This window comes from Oncorhynchus keta, chromosome 1 (assembly GCF_023373465.1).
Source record: "Oncorhynchus keta strain PuntledgeMale-10-30-2019 chromosome 1, Oket_V2, whole genome shotgun sequence".
In the NCBI taxonomy this organism is placed as follows: Eukaryota; Metazoa; Chordata; class Actinopteri; order Salmoniformes; family Salmonidae; genus Oncorhynchus; species Oncorhynchus keta.
Window position 1 is genome coordinate 71,601,414 of NC_068421.1, and position 14,043 is coordinate 71,615,456.

Here is a 14,043-nt window from a genome sequence, read left to right on the forward strand (position 1 = left end):
ACACCAAAGCAAGTATAGCAAGTTTCAGGAGCACCACTCCTACAAGTTGCAAGAGCACCACTCCTATATCATAAACATTAATACAACGAATAGTAAACAATACTTACGCCCAACAAGCAATGTTCCCTCAAATTGTTTTGGAGCTCTGAGCAGATTTCTGATCTGCTGAGCGCAAACTTGAAGGTTGTGGAAATTCTGTGCAACTTCCAGCACGTGTTTACATTGAACACTGAGGCTGTACCTGCTCTAAGTTAGTTTAACTGTAGCCAAGTAGGCTACTGTGGCTATTTGATCCTAATGTTGGCATACCAGGCCTTCCAGTGGCCTACCATAGAAAACTATGGAGAAAATGCATCCCATAATATTTTAACATGGAAATAGCTGTTCTATCATTCAGCCTTCAGTAGCAGCCAATGTGTGGTGTTCAATGTAGGCCTACATTCCATGAGAGAAAAACAAAACATGCAAGGCTTGAAATCAACCTTTTTATCCACTTGTCCTTCAGACAAGGAGGTGACTGAAAATGTAGTTTTGTTGTTTGATGCAAGAAACCACTTTACAAAATAAAATTATTATTATTATTCCCATACCATTATTACAGAGAATCAGACAAATTATGCTACCATCTGCCAATTGGCTACTTATATTATTCAAGCCTGTCTCAAAATACAAAACTACCCCTTTAAAACAAAAACAGCTCTTTACCTCTTCATATTTTCTAAGATGTCTAGAAATGTACATGTTTTGTAGGAAGCAATCGCTCCCCTACTGTTGACTACAAATGATCTATAACTGGGCTAATAACCCACTAACTAGCAAAGCATATGAACAAAATGTGCACATGTGGCTACATCCAGCTCTTCACATGATCTCAAAACAAGTGCATCTACTCACTAAGACAGCTGTAAACTCAGTCCAGTTCAAAGTAAATGGCACAGATCCATATTTGGCAATGGTCTATTTGCATATAGGCCTACTGCAGCTCTGATTGGTAATGATGAAACGGTCTGTGTAGAGTATTGGCTGCGTATGGGCTGAGTCATGTGCAAAAGAATCATACTCCGATGCATTGTGCCGACAACAAATTATTTTGCATAGTTTGTTTTGTTTCGGTATGTTGCATTGAAAGTGGCTAATATTGAGTGGATTCAACACAATTGCTACAGTAAAGAGAAACGTTGATAGTGTTAACTCACAGGGAAAACTCTGGAAAGGCTGATATTTCGCCAACAAGTCATACAATCCTTGGTGATAAAAAGGGAGGATTGTTCCAATTATTACTGTATCTTAAAAACCCCTGCCAACTGTAGTTCCCAGATTGATAGTAGAATAGATTAGAATGAGAATAAGCCCTACAGTCCTCTAGACATGCTGCTCCTTACCTCCAACAGTACAGGCTCCCAGCAGGTTGACAATGTTCATGTGGTTTCCCAGGTAACTGAGAACTTTCAGTTCTGACATCAGAGCCTCCTTCTCAGTGGCATGGGCACTGGCTGTGGAAACACCACCAGAACATGATCATTTAAAAGTGCTTCAAAGTCATCATCAAAGAAAACACCACAGGAAGTATGGCCTCTGGCTGGTTTATTGTCACAAGCATACATAAACTACATGACCAAAAGAATGTGGACACCTGCTCGTTGAACATCTCATTCCAAAATCATGGACATTAATATGGAGTTGGTCCCCCCTTTGCTGAATAACAGCCTTGACTCTTCTGGGAAGGCATTCCACTAGATGTTGGAACATAGCAACGGGGGCTTGCTTCCATTCAGCCACAAGAGCATTGAATGAGGTTGGGTACTGATGTTGGGCGATGATACCTGGCTCTCAGTCAGTGTTCCAATTCATCCCAAAGGTGTTCGATGGGGTTGAGGTCAGGGCTCTTCGCAGGCCAGTCGAGTTCTTCCACATGATCTCAATAAACCATTTCTGTATGGACCTTGCTTTGTGTACGGGGGCATTGTCATGCTGAAACAGGAAACGGCCTTCCCCAAACTGTTGCCACAAAGTTGGAAGCACAGAATCGTCTGAAATGTCATTGTATGTTGTAGCGTTAAGATTTCCCTTTACCGGAACTAAGGAGCCTAGCCTGAACCACGAAAAATAGTCATCTTCCACCAAACTTTACAGTTGGCACTATACATTCAGCAGGTAGCGTTCTACGGGCATCTGCCAAACACAGATTCGTTTGTCGGACTGCCAGATGGTGAAGCATGATTCCCCACTCCAGAGAACGAGTTTCCACTGCTCCAGAGTCCAGTCGCGGCGAGCTCAACACCACCCCATCCGATGTTTGGCATTGTGCATGATGACCTTAGGCTTGTGTGCGTCTGCTCGGGCCAAGGAAACCCATTTCATGAAGCTTCCAACAAACAGTTTTTGTGCTGACGTTGCTTCCAACTTACTTGTTGGAAAGGTGGCAACTAATGATCATGCCACGTTGAAAGTCACTGAGCTCTTCCGTAAGGTTATTCTACTGCCACTGTTTGTCTATGGAGATTGTATGGCTGTGTGCTCAATTTTTTACACTTGTCTGAACCGTATCTGGCTGAAATAGCTGAATCTATTCATTTGAAGGGGGGTCCACATACTTTTGTATATACGGTGGATTCAGAAATTATTCAGACCCCTTGACTTTTCCACATTTTGCTATGTTACTGCCTTATTCTAAACATTATTTAAAAAAAAGAAATCCATCATCAATTTACACACAATAGCCAAAAATGGCAATGAACATTTAGGCTAATTGATTAAAAAGAAAAACTTACATATCACATTGACATAAGTATTCAGACCCTTTTACTCAGTACTTTGTTGAAGCACCTTTGGCAGTGATAACAGCCTTGAGTCTTCTTAAGTATAACGTTACAAGCTTGGCACACCTGTATTTGGGGGGTTTATCCCATTATTCTCTGCAGATCCTCTCAAGCTCTGTCAGGTTGGATGGGGAGCGTCACTGCACAGCTATTTTCAGGTCTCTCCAGAGATGTTCAATCTTGTTCAAGTCTGGACTCTTGTTGGGCCACTCAAGGACATTCAGAGACTTGTCCCAAAGCCACTCCTGTGTTGTCTTGGCTGTGCGCTTAGGGTCGTTGTCCTGTTGGAAGGTGAACCTTCGCCCCAGTCTGAGTTGCTGAGTGCTCTGGAGCAGGTTTTTAAGGATCTCTCTGTACTTTGCTCTATTCATCTTTCCCTCGATGCTGAATAGTATCCTGGTCTCTGCCGCTGAAAAACATCCCAAAAGCCTGATGTTGCCCCCACCATGCTTCACCGTACAGATGGTGCAAGGTTTCCTCCAGACGTGATGCTTGGCATTCAGGCCAATGAGTTCAAAATTGTTTTAAATCAGACCAGAGAATCTTGTTCCTCATGGTCCGAAAGTCAGTTGGTGCCTTTTGGCAAACTCCAAGTGGGCTGTCATGTACCTTTTACTGAGGAGTGGCTTCTATCTGGCCACTCTATCATAAAGACCTGATTGGTAGAGTGCTGCAGAGATGGTTGACCTTCTGGAAGGTTCTCCCATCTCCACAGAGGAACTCTGGAGGTCTGTCAGAGTGACCATCGGGTTCTTGGTCATCTCCCTGACCAAGGCCCTTCTCACCTGATTGCTCAGTTTGGCCAGGCGGCCAACTCTCGGAAGAGTCTTGGTGGTTCATAACTTCTTCCACTTAAGAATGATGGAGGCCAATGTGTTCTTAGTGTTGTGCTTCCCCAGGTCTGTGCCTCGGAGCGCTATGGACAATTCCTTCGACTTCAAGGCTTGGTTTCTTCTCTGACATGCACTGTCAATTGTGGGACCTTATATAGACAGGTGTGTGCCTTTCTAAGCAATTGGATTTACCACAGATGGACTCCAATTAAGTTGTAGAAACATCTCAAGGATGATTAATGGAAACAGGATGCACCTGAGCAAAGGGTCTGAATACTTATGTAAATAAGGTATTTACATTTTTATTTAAGAAATTTGCAAACATTTATAAAAAAACAGTTTTTGCTTTGTCATTATGAGGTATTGTGTATAGATTGATGAGGGAAAAAAACAATTGAATACATTTTAGAATAAGGCTGTAACGTAACAAAATGTGGAAAAAGTCACGGGGTTTGAATCTTTTCCCGAATGCACTGTATAGTGTACATCAATGCAAACACACACACACGGTCAATAGCTAGTCAAATACATTTAGTTAAATATCCGGGTGTTTAGCACCCATAGTTAGGGGCAGGGGTTCTCTCTGACAGTGTGACCTGACCAGGTCTGATCAGTCAGACACCTTAAAATACACACATCTATCGCCAAAATGTGTCTCTTTTCATTGCTATATCAGCATTTTTATCATAATTTGTGATGTCTTACGTTTGAGCATTTTGACCGCCACTGTCATCACTGTATCAGCTTTGGACATTCCATAAGCAGTAGCCTCCACTACCTTCCCGAAGGCTCCGGAGCCCAGAGTTTTCCCTGCATGGAAACACAGACAGACCAATGTTACTCCATCCTGTTCCTCTCCCACATCCTGTCTCCGCCACCTGTTACCAGGACATGCAGGATCCTGTTTGGGATGGTTTGGATGAGAGAAAAAAAACCTCCAAAATGTCAACAGAGCGTTTGCTTAGAGGGAGGGGTTGGTGTTCTTTATTAAAGAAAGCAGCTACATTAAATACATCATGCAGTTAGTGTATGCTCAGGGCTATTGTAAAAGTGTGACCAACTGGTGAGCAAATAGGGTGTAAATTCATAATTTTGAGACAGGCCCTGGGGATAAGGTATGATGTCACAACAAAGATACATTGCCTGGCTCCAAATAGCAAAACAAAATACACTTCATTTCAACACCTGCTGCTATCGATTGAAACACATAAAATAGACCTAGATAATATTAAAACAAATGATATATCATACAGTTCTGGATTAGAGATGATACATACAGTACTGTAAGATGTCTGGGGCATCCTCCCTGCTTGGTGATTACCAGTGCTTTTTCTGAGTGTGATGATAGCAAAGGAACTCACCGAAACGCAGTTTGTCCCGGGGGAACTCCCACTCGTGATCGTATGGGAGCTGGGTAGGGTCAATATACACATAGTTGTTTCCGTGGATACCTTCAATGACTTTCCACTGGATCTGGTATTTGGGTTTCTGTGAGGCCAGCAGAGTTATAATTTGGATAAGTACAGAGGACACCATTAAACTCACATCAATCGTGGTACTTCAGCATAGAGTTTATTGACCTCTGAGTTAATGCAAATATATTTTTAAAGGTGAGCTACTGTAACTTATCTTTGCCTATGACTTACTGTGTGTAATTTTCAAAGTTTATACAGGTGTGTAACCATTTGTAGAAGTGTCTGTGATGTATGAGAAGAGGTAAGTTTGGGTAGTTACCTGAGTAGAGGTAGTGAGTTTGGGTAGTTACCTGCAGGTACTTGTAGAAGAGCACTATGAGGATGAGGATGAGGAGGGCAGAGGCTGACACTATGCCAATCAGCAGAGGTGTGAAGAGCTCATGGGGAACTGTTCTCTCTGCAGGGACACACACCAGAGAGAGACATACAGTATCAGTGTAACGTTGGAGATGGATAGTGGGGCAAAAAAGTATTTAGTCAGCCACCAATTGTGCAAATTCTCCCACTTAAAAAAATGAGAGAGGCCTGTAATTTTCATCATAGGTACACTTCAACTAGGTAAACTTAAAAAATCCAGAAAATCACATTGTAGGATTTTTAAGGAATTGATTTGCAAATTATGGTGGAAAATAAGTATTTGGTCAATAACAAAAGTTTCAATACTTTGTTATATACCCTTTCTTGGCAATGACAGAGGTCAAACGTTTTCTGTAAGTCTTCACAAGGTTTTCACAGACTGTTGCTGGAATTTTGGCCCATTCCTCCATGCAGATCTCCTCTAGAGCAGTGATGATTTGGGGCTGTTGATGGGCAACATGGACTTTCAACTCCCTCCAAAGATTTTCTATGGTGTTGAGATTTGGAGACTGGCTAGGCCACTCCAGGACCTTGAAATGCTTCTTATAAAGCCACTCCTTCGTTGCCCGGGCGGTGTGTTTGGGATCATTGTCATGCTGAAAGACCCAGCCACGTTTCATCTTCTAGTGTGTTACTGATGGTAGGCTTTGTTACTTTGGTCCCAGCTCTCTGCAGGTCATTCACTAGGTCCCCCCGTGTGTTTCTTGGATTTTTGCTCACCGTTCTTGTTATCATTTTGACCTCACGGGGTGAGATCCTGCGTGGAGTCCCAGATCGAGGGAGATTATCAGTGGTCTTGTATGTCTTCCATTTCCTAATAATTGCTCCCACAGTTGATTTCTTCAAACCAAGCTGCTTACCTATTGCAGATTCAGTATTTCCAGCCTGGTGCAGGTCTACAATTTTGTTTCTGGTGTCCTTTGACAGCTCTTTGGTCTTGGCCATATTGGAGTTTGGAGTGTGGCTGTTTGAGGTTGTGGGCAGGTGTCTTTTATACTGATAACATGTTCAAACAGGTGCCATTTATACAGGTAATGAGTGGAGGACAGAGGAGCCTCTTAAAGAAGAAGTTACAGGTCTGTGAGAGCCAGAAATCTGGCTTGTTTGTAGGTGACCAAATACTTATTTTCCACCATAATTTGCAAATAAATTCATTAAAAAATCCTACAATATGATTTTCTAGTCTGTCATAGTTGAAGAGTACCCATGATGAAAATGACAGGCCTCTCATCTTTTTAAGTGGGAGAACTTGCACAATTGGTGGCTGACTAAATAGTTTTTTGCCCCACTGTATATAACAGACAGAGATAAAAGAGAACGATATCAGTGAGGAACACTGATAGACAGAAATCAGTTTTAATGTTAGGCACCATATTAGCCTTTAGCACTGTGCAGTATCATATGTGCTAATTTGTTGTCATTTCAGTGATCACTCAAAGGTGATCATATTACTTGAATAAAACTGTGTTTTCTGTCTTTTGTATACTATTTAATACCCAATTCCTTAATTCCCATTCTAGTTGTGCAGCATGCAGTAATGCTGTGCAGCATGATATGGTGGTGCTGCTGTTGTTGTTGTTATGTATATCTGTATAATGAGTCTTCTGTTCCTTTGTGTAGCGGTTTGTGATGTGTTATTGTTTTGCTAGCTCTGTACACTGGGGTGTAATAAGCTCTTTAGCCATAAGAGGCTTTCTCTCCATTTCAAATCATCTGAGAATGCAGAGTATGCAGGAACTAATCCTCTGTAAACCTGTTAGTGGCTTTGAAAGCTCTCCCTCCATCCCAATTTTATTCCCCTACAACTCCCTGGGGCTGCGTCCAAAAATCCCACAGCGTCTAAACACTCGGCCAGGACTCCCACTGTGCACCAGACTTCCCTGCACGTCTCCACGCGTCTGTCCTGCTCTGCAGAGAGGAGCACTAAAGCCTGGGCACATGCTCCCCCAGGTCTGTCCTGCTCTGCAGAGAGGAGCGCTAAAGCCTGGCCACATGCTCCCCCAGGTCTGTCCTGCTCTGCAGAGAGGAGTGCTAAAGCCTGGGCACATGCTCCTCCAGGTCTGTCCTGCTCTGCAGAGAGGAGCACTAAAGCCTGGGCACATGCTCCCCCAGGTCTGTCATGCTCTGCAGAGAGGAGCACTAAAGCCTGGGCACATGCTCCCCCAGGTCTGTCATGCTCTGCAGAGAGGAGCGCTAAAGCCTGGGCACATGCTCCCCCAGGTCTGTCATGCTCTGCAGAGAGGAGCGCTAAAGCCTGGGCACATGCTCCCCCAGGTCTGTCCCGCTCTGCAGAGAGGAGCACTAAAGCCTGGGCACATGCTCCCCCAGGTCTGTCATGCTCTGCAGAGAGGAGCACTAAAGCCTGGGCACATGCTCCCCCAGGTCTGTCATGCTCTGCAGAAAGGAGCACTAAAGCCTGGGCACATGCTCCCCCAGGTCTGTCCTGCTCTGCAGAGAGGAGCACTAAAGCCTGGGCACATGCTCCCCCAGGTCTGTCATGCTCTGCAGAGAGGAGCACTAAAGCCTGGGCACATGCTCCCCCAGGTCTGTCATGCTCTGCAGAAAGGAGCACTAAAGCCTGGGTACATGCTCCTCCAGGTCTGCCCTACTCTGCAGAGAGGAGCCTGCCTGGCTTCTTATTTATTTAACCTGTATTTAACTAGGCAAGTCAGTAAAAAAAAAAAACTTACAATGACGGCTTACCCCGGCCAAACCTGGACAACAGTGGGCCAATTGTGCGTCGCCGTATGGGACTCCCAATCACAGCCGGATGTGATACCGGCTGGATTTGAACCATGGACTGTAGGGACGCCTCTTGCACTGAGATGCAGTGCCTTAGACCTCTGCGCCACTCAGGAGCACGGCTACACACACACACCTCGTCCATAATGCCCACCCACATGCCCACTGTGTCCAGGCAGCTACCCCTCCTCCTCTACACCATACCAATCTTATCTTCATACCCACGCCAAGACAACTCTCTTCTCACTCTTGCTTCATCTGCCGTCATACTCCACTAGCGCATCCCACAGTATATAAACAGGATGTTCTAGATAGCTGGATTTGTGGTCCAAAAGTACTCTATACCCTACCACTGATGACCATTTATGCCAGTAAGTGATGATACATTATCACAAATCACAGACGTTAGTGGTATGTCGCTCTGCCTATGTTTACATAAGAGACTCCAGGCCTATATGAGTGTTTAATCTTGAACCTCTATCAATGGGTAAGATCTATGTCAAAATCCAAGTTATTCATAAACATTCAGATGAACCAAATTGAGAAATGGTTTGTGTGAGTGTTGATGATGCGTATAACTTAAACAACCTTGATCCACATAAAGAGAAACGGCTGTAACTCTGCACCTCGGGTTAGACATAATGGGAGAAGGAATGAGCTGCCTGACCTAAATGTTCTTGGTGACCTGTACAAATTACAGATGGAAAGTAATGTAGTTCATGTAATATAGTACTGCATTAACAACATCCATTCATGAATATTTCATATGAAGTACAGTCTGTAAAATATATATAATGAGAGAGGCCTGAATGGGATTGCCAGTCTGTAGGGGTACAACCAAACACAGACACCTTCCAGTCACTGTGTCCTCTCTAGGTTTGTTGACACTGTACTTAATTATAATCCCACGGTAGGGATATCCTAGGGATTAATACCAAACACATCAATTTAAAAACACACGGACAGGCTAGCTGACACCAGGACCACATAAACACCCCCAAGCCCCCCGCCAATAACTCCTGACTCTTGTGTATACTGCTTGTGTATTTGTATTTATTATGGATCCACATTAGCAGCTGCCAAAGCAGCAGCTACTATTTCTGGGGTCCAGAAAAATTAAGGCAGTTTATACAATTTTAAAAACATTACATTCACAGTGTGTGAGTGAGTGAGTGAGTGAGAAGGGGGGTTACTTTAGTACTCTAGGAACCTTATGGCAGGCTTATGTAGAGTAGATCACCTGAGTCCTCTTTAGGCCAACAGTTGTGAGGTACACAAATAGTCACAGCTATTGGCTAGTAAGGAAGACATCGGTTTATGAATGTATATCTGGTCCAATATGAAAAATACTGAATGCTAAGTTCCTGGGAATGGGTCCAGAGAGATAAGTTGTCTGAGTCGGTAGATTCCGGAGAGTGAGGTGTCTGTGTTTTTCTCATGGAGTCTGCAAAGTGCTCTGCTCAAAGTGAGACAAGGCAAGGCTATGCAAAATTCACATCTTAAAAACAACACATTTTTACCGGTTGTGCGTGCATGTGTTTTGAAAGTGTTTATCCAGGAATAATTGCTGACACACACAGTCACGCACACACATAGCAGGATGATGAGCTTCAATCCTATCACAGAGGTACAGACAGCACCTTCCCAGTAACTGTATGTGTGTGTGTGTGTGTGTGTGTGTGTGTGTGTGTGTGTGTGTGTGTGTGTGTGTGTGTGTGTGTGTGTGTGTGTGTGTGTGTGTGTGTGTGTGTGTGTGTGTGTGTGTGTGTGTGTGTGTGTGTGTGTATGTATATGTGTCACCACAACTCACCACTGATAGAGAACAGTGTGAAGTCCTGCTCTCCCTCCACGGTGGCCACACACTCCAGCGTGTGGAATCTTCCTGTGGTAATGTTCAGCCTGCTCTCCACCTCCGTCTTCCCAAAGGAAGGACTCAACAACGTCACTGTGACAATGTCCTGCTCCTCCTGAGTGGCGTTCATCTGGTGGGAGCACCTGAGGGGGACAACGGGACAAACTGTCTACCAAACTAGTGTGACTGAATTTGGATGTTGTTTTCAGTAGCTTTGAGTCCATTGTTTCATGTGGCACTAAACACAGCAGTTGTTATTGTAAAACAGATGAATGTACTGTTATGTACTGAGTATACAAACGGGAGACTAAGGGTTCACATTAGATCATGGACATTTAAAAGTGAGGAAATTTGGATTGAAATGCAGGTAATTTAACCATCCCCTCTTTCCCCAATTATGTTCACCATAAGTGCCCTTCAAAACAACAGCCAGGTACAGAGAGTCTTTGGCCAGCACTGGGGCATGACGCATACATTGGTCTTAAATCAATGTTCCCAGATAAAACATCACTGTCCCAGGCTAAATCAATCCATCCCCAACCATGCCAGTCTTCCAGCGCAAACTAAAGGAACTCATACGATCCTCCACATCAGCTAAAACAACATCACCTTAGAGGTACACAAAGTCCACAGAGTGAAAACATGTGTTATCCAATATCATCAAGTTACATTATGATGACAGCTATAATGTTGAACGGGAAAAGGCTGGGGATTAGTCTGTTGTTTGAAGTAGAGCACAATGATTGGAAGAAGTAGAGAGTGCCCCAAGCAAGGCTCCACATTTCACAGCACCGTACCAAGAACAGCAGATGTTTTCCACATACTGACAGGCCAAGTCACACTTAAAGAACATCTCAGAGCTTCTTCAGTGTACGTGTGTACAGTATGTGTGTGCGGTATGTGTGTGCTAATAGTCTAATAAATAACATGAGCTGGAGCACATTCAGAGAACATTATTTAGTGTGGAGCTGCTGACTAACGGCAAATAAACTGCAAGCCATCAAAAAAGAAATAAAAGAGAGCCGCACACTCTATAAAAATATATAAACTCACAGTTTACTGGGTATAAATGACTGGGAGTTTATATATAGAGAGTGTGAGACTATTTATTTGTGTGTACCAATAAAGTTGGATGTGTAGGCCAATAAAGGCTGATTTTAAACATTGAGGCATTCTAAAGACATTTCATACCATCACCTAGTACCTTAAGTATACAAAAAAATAAAATACACATGGCAAGGGTAACTATAAGCATGTTTGTTTGTGTTGGACAGCTCTAAGTTGAATTGATCCTAATTGAAAGTGATTGGATAATGATTACCCAATTGCCTCTGACTCATTGCCAGTGTTTCCTGGGATTGGTGTTGCCATCATCATTATAAATAACTTCTGAGAACACACTGTCCAATCCCCAAATCATAACATTCATCTCATTCCAAGCCAACAAACCAATCACAAATCACCTCTCCAAACCTTGATCAGTTCAGTCCACCAACAAATAACACCTGTCCATTCCCACTTCTGCTTATTCTCTGGGAAGGTCAAGACAAATAGACCATTTTGAAACCCTCTCACTAAGGTCTTCTCAAATCAAATCAAATTTTAATGGTCACATATTTAACAGATATTATTGTGTAACAAAATTGTTGTGTTCCTAGCTCCAACAGTGCAGTATTATCTAACAATACACACAAATCTACAAAGTAAAATAATGGAATTAAGATATATAGAAATATTATGAAGAGCAGCGTCGGAGGAAGTAGATAACGGGCTTCATAGCTAAAATCCTGAAATATCCCTTTAAGTCATTACAGTTGAATTTCTAAATCCCCTCGATCTATCAACACAGACCAATCATAGCATGTCATTGGGAGTATGTGTGTGTGTTACCCCAGTGATCTCACCTCATATAAGGCTGTTCACAGTAGTACCAGGTGATCTGTGGGGCAGGGTATCCCTCAGCTACACATCGCACCTGTCCATCAACTGGGCCATCATGAGATACAATCTCTGGTTTACCTGAGCACAAACATGTTAGTGTTGATGCCAGATGGGTATATATAGCATATAAATCAACCGTGATGCTCTGGATTACTGCAGTTTTGATGGTTGGGGGAGGGGGCGAAAGAGGTGTTGGGCTTTAACACATACGCCAAATGGTCTGTGAAAATCTGGTCATAAATGCCATATCATGTTAATGATCAATTGCATCATATTAACAGTATGCAGAAGTGAAGTCTCAGACTGCACATTTCCCAATATAATGTATGTGTGGCTCCAGGGCACTTTAAGATAATATAATGTCATGACTTACTGATAACGTAGACGGTAAATGACTGATTGATTGTTGCATCACCATTGGAGGCATAAAAGGTGTAGACCCCACTCTCTGACATTTTCAAACGCACCAGCCTGAGCTCACTGTTGTACCTGGTGATTAAATCAACCACAAAAATTTAAAAAACAACTGGTGTTATTGCAGCTGATTTATTTAAGTAAACCACCTCATGATTAACACAGTACCAGGCTTGGTTCAGCAACTGCCCAATGATTCTTTACCACCAGAAAGACGGTTATTTCCCCACAGTTGAACTGCACAATATTACAGCACACACAAAAAGCCCAGAAGCACTAATGCATTTTTACTGAATTTCTCAGGCAGCTCTGGAGTGTGGTAAAGCAGGGCCAGGGAAAGGCTGGCTGTTGCATAAAAGTGTAATCATCTCTCAATGACCCAGGGCCAGTTAGAAACCAAAGGTGTTACATTTCAGTGAGAGGGTGTAATGAACATATTCATCATGTGGTAGGCCCAGGGCAAGGAGAGTGTGTTGTTTTGTATTTGTGTGTGGACGTGTTTAACTATACTTGTTTTTGTTGTGTGTGTGTGTGTGTGTTTGTGTGTGTTTATCTATACTTGTTGGGACCCGAAGTCACCACGATGATAGTAAACTAAAGAAAATTTGACCAACTGGGGACATTTTGTTGGTCCCTACAATGTCGAATGCTATTTCTAAAGGGGTTTAGTGCTAAGGTTAGAATTAGTGTTAGAATTAGGTTAGGTGCTAAGGTTTAGGGTATAGGTTAGGGAAAATAGGATTTTCAATGGGACTGAATTGTATGTGTGTGTGTGTGTGTGTGTGTGTGTGTGTGTGTGTGTGTGTGTGTGTGTGTGTGTGTGTGTGTGTGTGTGTGTGTGTGTGTGTGTGTGTGTGTGTGTGTGTGTGTGTGTGTGTGTGTGTGTGTGTGTGTGTGTGTGTGTGTGTGTGTGTGTGTGTGTCAGGGTTTCCATTAGCCAGTAATTGCCGGATTTTGGCAGATTTTTTTTATTTTTATTCCATCCAATTCTCCGGGGTTGCCCTGCTGCTGAGGAGGGAAAGAAAGATGAACCTTGGCCTAGCCTAATGTTGATTGCGAAGATGGAGGCCTTTTTCATTGAGAGTACACCTATAATGAAAAGTATTCAAGGCAGGGCTCCAGACTGACTATTTAGTTGCATTTTGCGACCCTTTGACTAGGTTGTGCAAGTTTTTTATTTTATTTTTTTATTTCACCTTTATTTAACCAGGTAGGCTAGTTGAGAACAAGTTCTCATTTGCAACTGCGACCTGGCCAAGATAAAGCATAGCAGTGTGAACAGACAACAGAGTTACACATGGAGTAAACAATTAGCAAGTCAATAACACAGTAGAAAAAAATGGGCAGTCTATATACAATGTGTGCAAAAGGCATGAGGAGGTAGGCGAATAATACAATTTTGCAGATTAACACTGGAGTGATAAATGATCAGATGGGCATGTACAGGTAGAGATATTGGTGTGCAAAAGAGCAGAAAAGTAAATAAATAAAAACAGTATAAAAACAGTATGGGAATGAGGTAGGTGAAAAAGGGTGAGCTATTTACCTATAGACTATGTACAGCTGCAGCGATCGGTTAGCTGCTCGGATAGCTGATGTTTGAAGTTGGT

The 14,043-nt window shown here is 42.9% G+C and overlaps 1 protein-coding gene across 3 annotated transcripts in view; it reads right to left on the minus strand.

The window, feature by feature from the left end:
• Positions 1-14,043, minus strand: part of LOC118392541 (mast/stem cell growth factor receptor Kit-like) — a 46,286-nt gene that overhangs the window by 13,978 nt on the left and 18,265 nt on the right. For 2 of the 3 annotated variants that reach the window (XM_035784602.2, XM_035784594.2), the window contains exons 7-13: positions 12,393-12,508; positions 11,983-12,097; positions 10,037-10,221; positions 5,418-5,524; positions 5,014-5,140; positions 4,358-4,462; positions 1,383-1,493 (exon numbers count right to left, since the gene is read on the minus strand). In XM_035784602.2, coding sequence (XP_035640495.1) covers positions 1,383-1,493; positions 4,358-4,462; positions 5,014-5,140; positions 5,418-5,524; positions 10,037-10,221; positions 11,983-12,097; positions 12,393-12,508 — 866 coding nt within the window. The remainder of the gene's footprint in view (positions 1-1,382; positions 1,494-4,357; positions 4,463-5,013; positions 5,141-5,417; positions 5,525-10,036; positions 10,222-11,982; positions 12,098-12,392; positions 12,509-14,043) is intronic. The other variant, XM_035784610.2, reaches the window with a different exon arrangement.